At 31.4% G+C, this 12,810-nt stretch overlaps 1 protein-coding gene across 1 annotated transcript in view; it reads left to right on the top strand.

The window, feature by feature from the left end:
• Nucleotides 1–12,810, top strand: part of LOC142320575 (uncharacterized) — a 167,293-nt gene that overhangs the window by 2,043 nt on the left and 152,440 nt on the right. The window contains exons 2-3 of the mRNA XM_075358516.1: nt 314–485; nt 11,236–11,366. Of these exons, the coding sequence (XP_075214631.1) occupies nt 314–485; nt 11,236–11,366 (303 nt within the window). The remainder of the gene's footprint in view (nt 1–313; nt 486–11,235; nt 11,367–12,810) is intronic.

The following is a 12,810-nucleotide window of genomic DNA, read 5'->3' as shown; positions in this document are numbered from 1 at the left end:
GATGGTGATCTACTCTTTATATGTTTGTGTGATTTGTAGTCTTGATGGTCTGAATTAGGTAACCTATTATAATATCAAAATGTTTACTATTGTACTACCTGTATGTACACACCATAATGACTGAGTATTTTTGTTAACTAACCTTGAAAAGTTGGAAAATTTTTATTAGTTCTGGTATAAAAATCAAAATCTGTTTTTTAATTATATTTTTGGTTTCATAATCTAAATTTATACATCAGGATTTAAGGATAAAATATTGCATTTAACATTTTGATGTGCCTATAAACGTTTGTTATTTTTGATTATTTTGCAGTGGTATTTTGTTCCTAATTGTTGCTGCAGAAAATGGTGTGACATTAGGTACAAAGAGCCAGATTGATACCAAAAATACTGATGAAAAAGAAGTTTTTAAGGATAATAGACTAGAAGATAAGCCTGTGCAGCCAAATATTTTAGAAGATGTTAATCTTGATACTTTACAACAGGTTAGTATTAGTATGTAAGCACTATTATAAGATAGTAAATATGATATATTTATTGTTTCAATAACTAAAGTCCTATGTTCAGTTAAGCTATCCTTTCTTTTTTATTATAAGAAATGAATATTGTAGCGTATGAAAAAATGCCAAACCTTAGCAGGAAAAAATGCATAGCAGAATATATATGCATTCTCAGATATATTTTATTTTATTATTTATCTACTTTGTTTAAAAGTTAATTTATGTAGGGAAGACATTCATCTAATACAAATTTGACTAAATTGGTGATTTTTAAATTTTGGTGTAAGTTACAATCGAATGTTGAATAAAAATACACCTTTCAGATAGAATATTGATCTTTCCATGCAGGTGTAAAATGAAAGTACCAAAAACTGAAAAGCGTCTGAAAAAATGTTTTTTTAAAAAGTTGTTGAATAAAGAAATTAATGTTTATGTACTGTTGCAGATAATATTTTAACTCTGTTTAAATGATTTTTTTTTTCCATAAAGTATACATTATCAGTTACTGAATAATGTCATTCTGTTTTAATTTTTATTATTTACTTATAGAATGTACTTAAGCAGGTTTTTTCTTGTTGATAAATTAGTTTGCAGAATTGTTTATCAATTATTAGGAAAATTAAGATAAATTATAAAATCTAGTATTATTGTAATTTAGTGTTTAATTTAAAAATGTAATATGGTGTTTGTTAGTTTATTATTAATCTATTAGTTCATTAGAACAAAAACCACAATAACCTAAGCTAAAATTTGAATTGCTATGTATTAAAGTCTTATGACTGAGTGAAGTGAGATTCAATTACAACAATCCTTTTAGTATTTTGTATGTTTGTGACATAGTTATGTTCAAATGAGTTTTTCCATGTTTTATGAAATTTTGCAATAAGGTCTATTTCTCACAGATGAACGGCAGATGTCTAACAATTTTTCATAAAATTTTCCATTGCAAAATAGCGGCTGGGGGCAGCGGTAAGGTGTGTTAGAGGTATTCATTACAAAACAATGTTTGCTGACAGAATAAACAAATGGTCTCATTTCTACTTCTGAGACGACCTCAGCTTCTGTGAATCCTTCTTTGGGCAGTGTTGATAGTATGGACAATGTTCAGTGCTTCCACAGGAGTTAAAGAGATGTATTTTCTAGCATTGATTAGAATGATGTAATGTTGGAAACGTTAGCATACTAGCTCAATCATCCAAAATTCTTTACAATTGATTACTCTGTTTTGTATTTTATTTTAACTTTCTTATCATCAATTTAGTTTCATTTACAGTTTGATTTGTTAAATTGAGTATTAAATGAGTAAGATTTATTGTTTTCAGAAGTACTGAAAACCTGCTCTTTAAAACTGTATATTATTATAAATATTAATGAAAAATTGAACTGAATTTAAATTTAATGGGTATGCTAGGTTTTTAGCTATCATGAACTATGAAATAATTATTACCTCTAAAACTTAAAAGTGTGATTTGTCATCTTTTTATATTTATTTCTTAGAACACAAACTAGAGTACAATTTTTTTTTGTCTTCAGTCATTTGATTGGTTTGATGCAGCTCTTCAAGATTCCCTATCTAGTGTTAGTCGTTTCATTTGGGTATACCCCCTACATCCTACATCCCTAACAATTTGTTTTATGTATTCCAAATGTTGCCTCCCGGCACAATATTTTCCTTCTACCTGTCCCTCCAATATTAAAGTGACTATTCCAGGATGCCTTAATATGTGGCCTATAAGGCTGTCTCTCTTTTAACTATATTTTTCCAAATGCTTCTTTCTTCATTGATTTGCCACAACACGTCTCCATTTCTCACTTCATCCACCAATCTGATTTTTAACATTCTCCTATAGCACCACATTTCAAAAGCTTCTAATCTTTTCTTCTCAGGTACTCTCGTCCAAGTTTCACTTCCATATAAAGCTACGCTCCAAACATATACTTTCAAAAATGTTTTCCTGACGTTTAAATTAATTTTTGATGTAAACAAATTATATTTCTTACTGAAGGCTCGTTTAGCTTGTGCTATTCGGCATTTTATATCGCTCCTGCTTCGTCCATCTTTAGTAATTCTACTTCCCAAATAACAAAATTCTTCTATCTCCATAATGTTTTCTCTTCCTATTTTTACATTCAGTGGTCCATCTTCATTATTTCTACTGCATTTTATTACTTTCATTTTGTTCGTGTTTATTTTCATGCGGTAGTTCTTACATAGGACTTTATCCATGCCGTTAATTGTTCCTTCTAAATCCTTTTTACTCTCAGCTAGAATTACTATATCATCAGTAAATCCTAGCATCTTTATCTTTTCACCTTGTACTGTTACTCCAGATCTAAATTGTTTTTTAGCATCATTAATTGTAAGTCTTCCTCTATGAATCATGAGACCTTGCCGTTGGTGAGGGGGCTTGAGTGCTCAGGGATACAGAGTAGCTGGACCGAAGGTGCAACCATATCGGAGAGGTATCTGTTGAGAGCCAGACTAAGGAATGATTCCTGAAAGAGGGCAGCAGCTCTTTCAGTAGTTGTTAGGGGCGTGAGTCAGGACGACTTAAACGGCCGTATCAACATCACTCAGTCCTCTGAGTACTGCGCAGCTGAAAGCAATGGAAAACTACAGCTGCTTTTTTTTCCAAGAAAATGTGGCTCTCTGCATTTTCACATAGCAATAATGGAGGCGCCTTCCTTGGTAAAATATTCCAGAGGTAAAATAGTCCCCCGTTCGGATCTCCGGGTGGGGACTACTAAGGAAGGGGTCACCAGAAAATTAAAAAATAACATTCTACGAGTCGGAGCGTGGAATGTTAGAAGCTTGAAAAAGGTTGGTAGGCTAGAAAATTTAAAAAGGGAAATGGGTAGGACAAATGTGGATATAGTAGGAATTAGTGAGGTTCGATGGGAAGAGGAAGGCGACTTTTGGTCAGGTGATTTTAGAGTAATTAACTCAGCGTCAAATAATGGGCAGGCAGGAGTAGGTTTCGTGATGAACAAGAAGATAGGGAGGAGAGTGGAGTATTTCAAAACGCATAGCGATAGAATCATTGTAATAAGGATAAAATCAAAACCTAAACCGACAACGATTGTTAACGTCTATATGCCTACAAGCGCCCATGATGATGATGAGGTAGAGTGTGTATACGAAGAGATTGATGAAGCAATTAAACACGTAAAAGGAGATGAAAATTTAATAATAGTTGGAGATTGGAATGCAAGCATTGGAAAAGGCAAGGAAGGAAATATAGTGGGTGAATACGGGCTGGGCAAAAGGAATGAAAGAGGGGACCGACTTATAGAATTTTGCACAAAGTATAATTTAGTAATTGCCAATACCCAATTTAAAAATCATAATAGAAGAATATACACTTGGAAAAAGCCAGGCGATACTGCAAGGTATCAGATAGATTATATCATGGTTAAGCAATGATTTAGAAATCAACTCGTTGACTGCAAAACTTACCCTGGAGCAGACATTGATAGCGACCATAATTTGGTGATAATGAAATGTAGATTGGGGTTTAAAAACCTGAAGAAAAGGTGTCAGATGAATCGGTGGAATTTAGAGAAGCTTGAGGAAGAGGAGGTAAAGAAGATTTTTGAGGAGGACATCGCAAGAGGTCTGAGTAAAAAAGATAAGGTAGAAAATGTAGAAGAAGAATGGGAGAATGTTAAAAAGGAAATTCTTAAATCAGCAGAAGCAAACTTAGGCGGAATAAAGAGAACCGGTAGAAAACCTTGGGTTTCAGACGATATATTGCAGCTGATGGATGAACGTAGAAAATATAAGAATGCTAATGATGAAGAAAGTAAAAGGAACTATCGGCAATTAAGAAATGCTATAAATAGGAAGTGCAAACTGGCGAAAGAAGAGTGGATTAAAGAAAAGTGTTCAGAAGTGGAAAGAGAAATGAAGATTGGTAAAATTGACGGAGCATACAGGAAAGTTAAGGAAAATTTTGGGGTACATAAATTAAAATCTAATAATGTGTTAAACAAAGATGGTACACCAATATATAATACGAAAGGTAAAGTCGATAGATGGGTGGAATATATTGAAGAGTTATACGGAGGAAATGAATTAGAAAATGGTGTTATAGAGGGAGGAAGAAGAGGAAGTTGAGGAGGATGAAATGGGAGAAACAATACTGAGATCTGAATTTAAGAGAGCATTAAAAGATTTAAATGGCAGAAAGGCTCCTGGAATAGACGGAATACCTGTAGAATTACTGCACAGTGCAGGTGAGGAAGCGATTGATAGATTATACAAACTGGTGTGTAATATTTATGAAAATGGGGAATTTCCATCAGACTTCAAAAAAAGTGTTATAGTTATGATACCAAAGAAAGCAGGGGCAGATAAATGTGAAGAATACAGAACAATTAGTTTAACTAGTCATGCATCAAAAATCTTAACTAGAATTTTATACAGAAGAATTGAGAGGAGAGTGGAAGAAGTGTTAGGAGAAGACCAATTTGGTTTCAGGAAAAGTATAGGGACAAGGGAAGCAATTTTAGGCCTCAGATTAATAGTAGAAGGAAGATTAAAGAAAAACAAACCAACATACTTGGCGTTTATAGACCTAGAAAAGGCATTCGATAACGTAGACTGGAATAAAATGATCAGCATTTTAAAAAAATTAGGGTTCAAATACAGAGATAGAAGAACAATTGCTAACATGTACAGGAACCAAACAGCAACAATAACAATTGAAGAACATAAGAAAGAAGCCCTTATAAGAAAGGGAGTCCGATAAGGATGTTCCCTATCTCCGTTACTTTTTAATCTTTACATGGAACTAGCAGTTAATGATGTTAAAGAACAATTTAGATTCGGAGTAACAGTACAAGGTGAAAAGATAAAGATGCTACGATTTGCTGATATAGTAATTCTAGCCAAGAGTAAAAAGGATTTAGAAGAAACAATGAACGGCATAGATGAAGTCCTACGCAAGAACTATCGCATGAAAATAAACAAGAACAAATCAAAAGTAATGAAATGTAGTAGAAATAACAAAGATGGACCGCTGAATTTGAAAATAGGAGGAGAAAAGATTATGGAGGTAGAAGAATTTTGTTATTTGGGAAGTAAAATTACTAAAGATGGACGAAGTAGGAGCGATATAAAATGCCGAATAGCACAAGCTAAACGAGCCTTCAGTAAGAAATATAATTTGTTCACATCAAAAATTAATTTAAATGTCAGGAAAAGACTTTTGGAAGTGTATGTTTGGAGTGTCGCTTTATATGGAAGTGAAACTTGGACAATCGGAGTATCTGAGAAGAAAAGATTAGAAGCTTTTGAAATGTGGTGCTATAGGAGAATGTTAAAAATCAGATGGGTGGATAAAGTGACAAATGAAGAGGTATTGCGCCAAATAGATGAAGAAAGAAGCATTTGGAAAAATATAGTTAAAAGAAGAGACAGACTTATAGGCCACATACTAAGGCATCCTGGAATAGTCGCTTTAATATTGGAAGGACAGGTAGAAGGGAAAAATTGTGTAGGCAGGCCACGTTTGGAGTATGTAAAACAAATTGTTGGGGATGTAGGATGTAGAGGGTATACTGAAATGAAACGACTAGCACTAGATAGGGAGTCTTGGAGAGCTGCATCAAACCAGTCAAATGACTGAAGACAAAAAAAAAAAAAATAATTGTAAGTTTTATGTAAAGATTAAAAAGTTAACGGGGATAGGGAACATCGTTGTCAGATTCCCTTTCTTATGTTCTTCAATTATTACTGTTGCTGTTTGGTTCCTGTAAATGTTAGCAATCTTTCTTCTATCTCTGTATTTGAACCCTAATTTTTTTTAAATTCTGAACATTTTATTCCAGTCTATGTTATCGAATGCCTTTTCTAAGTTTATAAATGCCAAGTATGTTGGTTTGTTTTTCTTTAATCCTCTTTCTACTATTAATCTGAGCCCTAAAATTGCTTCCCTTGTCCTTATATGTTTTCTGAAACGAAATTGGACTTCTCCTAACACTTCTTCCACTCTCCTCTCAATTGTTCTGTATTCTTCACATTTATCTGCTCCTGCTTTCTTTGTATCATGACTGTAACACTCTTTTTGAAGTCTGACAGGACTTCCCCTTTTTCATAAATATTACACACCAGTTTTGTGTAATCTATAAATTGCATCCTCACCTGCACTGCTCAGTAATTCTACAGGTATTCCGTCTATTCCAGGAGCCTTGCTACCATCAAATCTTTTAATGCTCTTAAATTCAGATCTCAGTATTGTTTTTCTCCTTTCATCCTTTTCAACTTCCTCTTCATCCTCTGTAACTCCATTTTCTAATTCGTTTCCTCCAAAACTCTTCAATATATTCCACCCACCTATTGGCATTACCTTTCATATTATAAAACGGTGTACCATTTTTGTTTAACACATTAGATTTTAATTTATGCAACCCAAAATTTTCTTTAACTTTCCTGTATGCTCTGTCTATTTTACCAATGTTCGTTTCTCTTTCCACTTCTGAACACTTTTCTTTAATCTACTCTTTCGCTAGTTTGCACTTCTTGTTTATAATATTTCTTAATTGTCGATAGTTCCTGTTACTTTCTTCATCATTAGCATTCTTATATTTTCTACGTTCATCCATCAGATGCAATATATCGTCTGAAATCCAAGGTTTTCTGCCAGTTCTCTTTGTTCCGCCTAAGTTCGCTTCTGCTGATTTAAGAATTTCCTTTTTAACATTCTTCCATTCATCTTCTACATTTTCTACCTTATCGTTTTTACTCATACCTCTTGCGATGTCCTCCTCAAAAATCTTCTTTACTTCCTCTTCCTCAAGCTTCTCTAAATTCCACCGATTCATCTGACACCTTTTCTTCAAGTTTTTAAACCCCAATCTACATATCATTATCACTAAATTATGGTTGCTATCAATGTCTACTCCAGGGTAAGTTTTGCAGTCGACGAATTGATTTCTAAATTTTTGCTTAACCATGATATAATCTATCTGGTACCTTGCAGTATCATCTGGCTTTTTCCATGTTTATATTATTCTATTATGATTTTTAAACCGGGTGTTGGCAATTACTAAATTATACTTCATGCAAAACTCTGTAAGTCGGTCCCGTCTTTCATTCCTTTTGCCTAGTCCGTATTCACCCACTGTATTTCCTTCCTTGCCTTTTCCAATGTTTGCATTCCAATCTCCAACTATTATTAAATTTTCATCCCCTTTTATATGTTTAATTGCTTTGTCAGTTTGTATACACACTCTACCCCATCATCATCATGGGTACTTGTAGGCATATAGACGTTAACAATCATTGTCGGTTTAGGTTTCGATTTTATCCTTATTACAATGATTTTATCGCTATGAAATACTCTACTCTCTTCCTATCTTCTTGTCCATTATTTGAAGCTGAGTTAATTATTTTAAAATCACCTAACCAAATGTCGTTATCCTCTTCCCACCGAACCACGCTATTTCCTACTACGTCTACATTTATCCTATCCATTTCCCTCTTTAAATTTTCTAACTCACTAACCTTTTTTAGATTTTTAACATTCCATGCTCCGACTCGTAGAATGTTATTTTTTTATTTTCTGGTGACCCCTTCCTTAGTAGCCTATAAGCGTCATTGCATATTTTATTTTCATGCATGGAATGATAATATAGAATTCAGTTTACATCATTTTAAAACGATTATTCACAAAAAAGACTAGGAGACATTGTCTGTCTGACTACAAGAAAGACTAGAAAAAAATTGTGTGTGTTATCTTGTTAATAGCAATAACAAGATAATAATAGAAGAGTCATCCAATTCACTTTCTGCAAGTATTATTACTTTTAATGTTTACAATAGAACTATCCTACACACTTAATGAATGAGTAGAATAGTCACCTTTACTACTGTTTACCAATAACTCACTGAACAACTTCCTGCATTTACTCACTGACCACAAAGGATACTCATGAGATACTCTTCACTCATTACCGTTTACTGATATCGCCATCAACGTGCAACCATGTTGAACTGGAGCTTATGAAACTACTCTGTTATTGCTTATCATGACTTTGGTGAACACAGCCTCACAAAACTATTCGTGGAACTATCTGCTGGTTCCTGGCAGTATTTATATCCCCTGGCCTACAGATCCAGTACCTGCCTCATCCCTTTAACTTTTGAAGCTTAATAATTTTCATCATTCATGTGCTTACGTTTGTAAATTTTTATTCCAGTCCAGTAACCTTCTGGTCGAACAACAGCTTTTGCAGGTGTCATTATCTGCATTACAAAAAAACAGATTAAAAAGAAAAGAATCCCTTTTAGTTCCTCTTGGATTCTTCTTTTCATTATTATTTTTTTCTTTCTTCTTAATTGGAAGAAATCTGTTACCCGGTGTGTTATACTGCTCCTGTTATGTTATATGTATATATATTTTTTTTTTTAAATCAATTCTTTTAAAAATCATACTCCTCTGTACTATATACAAATATATTTATTTTATTATATCAACCAAAGTACATAATAGATAAAGTAGGATGACTTACCTTATTCCACTATATATGCAGGAGTTGTTATTTTCATTAATGAAAATAATCTATATATAACTTCAGTATACAAGAAACCCACATCTAACAAAATTACTATACATAGATCTTCAAATCACCTGTGGTCTCACAAATTTAGTACTTACACAAACATGGTAAATAGAGCAACTAATTATACAAAGTATAATGAAAATAAAAGTAAATTAAACAAAGAAATATGTATTATAAAACAAATTGCCTTATATAATGGTTGTGATAATTCTTTAGTAGATAATATATATAATAAACAAATGCCAAAAATTAAAAAGAATACTCATTTAATAACATTAAATAGTACTCAAAAAGTTGACAATGTATATTTAAAATATGTATATACCGATAAAATAGTTGAGCATATTACAAAGGTTTATGATAATAAGAAATTTAAACCCGCATACCAGACAATAACCACATAATAAAACACCTAATAAGTAATAAACATAATGATTCATCTGATTTATGTAATTTGAGTGGTATTTATAAAATTGAATGTAATAATTGTGACCATATTTATATAGGAAAGACCACTAGATCATTTAAGTCTAGATTCTTGGATTTCAGAAATTATAAAAAAGTTAAACTGGGTTTCTCTAATGTATCTGATCATCTGATTAAGAATAAACATACAATATCTGATATTAGGACAAATTTAAAAATACTGGAAGTTAAAAAATGTAATATAAATACAAATAGTAAGGGATTTGACATTTTAGAACGATACTTTATATATAATATATATATATATATATAAACATAAAACTAATTTAATGTGATTAACCTTCTAACAGTTATGAGGATGACAGTATTTTGAAAGCTGCAGTAGATGGCACCACCATCTATTTTGATAGTGATGTATAATTTAATATATTTCAATCAGTATAATAAAGTAAGTTCAGTTAATTGGACAACATGATAATTGTTTTACTTAAAATTATTTTGATTTGATTTTAATTTTATTTTATGCTTTGACGTCATATTTTTACATAAGTAAAAATTTTTGCATAATTTTTAATGTTAATTTTAATTAATTTTTCTTATTTTTAAATTTTGCTTTATTTTTAATTTAACTGAATAAAAGTCTAAAATAAAAAGATTAAAGGTTTTAAATTTTGAATAAAATAAATAGATGCATGATATGTCCACAAAGTGTATTCCACTTTCTTTATTCTGTACTTTGGTTGATCTAATAAAATAAATAAATATATATGTATAATCACAGTATTGTATAAAGAGAAGTCTTTTTCGTTTGTTCCTTTTACTTTTCCTTTACCTGTTTAGCCTCCAGTAACTACCGTTTAGATAATTCTTCAGAGGATGAATGAGGATGATATGTATGAGTGTAAATGAAGTGTAGTCTTGTACATTCTCAGTTCGACCATTCCTGAGATGTGTGGTTAATTGAAACACAACCACCAAAGAACACCGGTATCCACGATCTAGTATTCAAATCCATGTAAAAATAACTGGCTTTACTAGGACTTGAACACTGTAACTCTCGACTTCCAAATCAGCTGATTTGGGAAGACGAGTTAACCACTAGACCAACCCGGTGGGTTGTTTGTTTGTTCCTGATAACCGCAAAACCTACTGAAACCATCTTTACAAAATTTTAACTGAAGGTGTGTGTGTGTGTGTGTGTGTGTGTGTGTGTGTGTGTGTGTGTGTGTGTGTGTGTGTGTGTGTGTGTGTGCACACATGTGCATGTGCGCATGCACGCTTATGTGTGTTTTGTAGTAAACTTATTTATAGCACTTGGTTAAATCCTGTCTCTTGACTCCAGTTTTTCCAAGCACAGAAGTTTGAATAATTTTTTTAAGTTAAACAGATCTCATAAGTTGTGATAAATTTGTAATGTAATAAATGAAGAAATCTTATACTTACATATAGATACTTGTTTCAAAGCATTTCTGTAATGAAAAAAATAGCATTGTTCTTAAACAGATTACAATTCAAATTTAGTGTTATTAATGACACAAGTAAAAATTTTCTGTATTGCAGAAAGAGGATTGTTTTGCTAACACATATATTTTCTACTAAACTAGTGAATACTTGGGAAATTTAGCCTTGAAGTCAAGATATTATTGATTAGATTTTTCATGGGTCTTGTAATTGTTAATTTTATATTTTTTTCTTACTGCTCAGTTTTGATAACTAAATAATTTTATCCTTTTTTTTCTTTTAGGAGGATATGAAAGTAGAAGAAATTCATTCAAGTTTTGAAGATGTTTCTGTTGATAATGTTATATCTGACAAACACCAGAGACAGAATTCTGATTCTTCTACTGGATTTAATCATGCCAGTGTTGGAGAAGAGTAAGTTTAATAATATTTATCTTTTAAACTTATTTATTCTGTTAATGATATTTTTCACATCTTTGATGTTGCCTTTCCTTCTCAATCTGCATGTTAATGCACTTGTTGGTTAACCTTTTTTTATTGGTTTACGAGGCTTTAGAAAATTGGCTTATTATGTTGTTATTTTATTATTATATCCTTTCCTTAATTGTGATATTGGTTGCGTTTAGTAGTTCTGGTTGTTATAGGACATTTATTATAAAAATGGAGTACATTGCGTTCCTATAATAGGAATAATAGGTTAAAAAAGAGCTTTTCATTTGTTTTATAAATCTTCTTCAGATTTCTTAACTTTTGAAAGTATGGTCTATGTAATTCTAGTTTTAAGCTGTTTATGTTTAGAGTGATTGATTATATTAATTAAAAAACAATCTTATTGATTAGGTTGTGGACAGAGAAGAGGGCTGCTGAATCTCAAAAGGTTGGACTTTATGAAAAGTGTTATTGTGTGTCTTAGATTATTGAAAATAATAGCAGTAAAGCCTATTGTATAAAAGTACAAAAGGCTCTCTCTAGAAAACTATTTTTGTCAATTTCTTTCATGAAAATATTAAGTGGAAGCATTTGTAGGATGATAGTCCTTTCCTGTAAAGGAAGGTGTGTGGGTGATTATTACTCCATTTTGTGTGTTTCTATTTATTTTTTAAGTTTCATTTTTAGTTTTTTATGGTTCATACATTTTTTGCTGTTACAGGTTTTAAAGTTTTTCTCTTAGCATGCGTAATTTATATAATATAGTTGAATCAATCATATACGCTGAAACATTTCTTAATGTACAATGTTGTTTTGTAAACATTTCTGTTGTGGAAGCATTTGAATGTACTGTACAACTTGACTGGGGAGCTAATACTGGAATGTCTGAAATGATGATTAAAAAAAAAAATATATATATATATATATATATATATACTCCAGAAAAAAGTTTTCAAACAACTCAAAAATTGTCAAAATCAGCTCTGTAGAAATGTAAGAATTAGCATCTTTTATAAAAAGCATAGTCATTTATAAATAAAATTATTTCAGAAATACAATTTTTAAGCTTATCACCCTCCATTTCTAAATATTTAACTTTTCTATATTTAACATTATTACCTGTTAATCTTTTTTTTTATACTTTTTATTTGGGGTAAGGACACAATTAGTAGTTTTTTAGAGTATATAAATTTTTGTAACTTTTGCTCTGTCTTGAAATATTATTATTTTATTTTATTTTTAACTGAGATATTATCAGTCTCAGAGTATTAACACATTTGTGGATTAGGTAGCTTAGATAATGGGTATGGTACTGATGAATGAGAGTCTAGATAATCTGGGCGTGTCATATATCCTATTGAAATTACAGTAAATATTAGATAACTTTACATTTTATACAGAAATGTATTATAAAATTGTTTTTAATATA

This window comes from Lycorma delicatula, chromosome 2 (genome assembly GCF_047948215.1).
Source record: "Lycorma delicatula isolate Av1 chromosome 2, ASM4794821v1, whole genome shotgun sequence".
NCBI lineage: Eukaryota > Metazoa > Arthropoda > Insecta > Hemiptera > Fulgoridae > Lycorma > Lycorma delicatula.
Note: the sequence above shows the minus strand (reverse complement) of the source record. Positions and strands in the feature narration are given on the sequence as shown.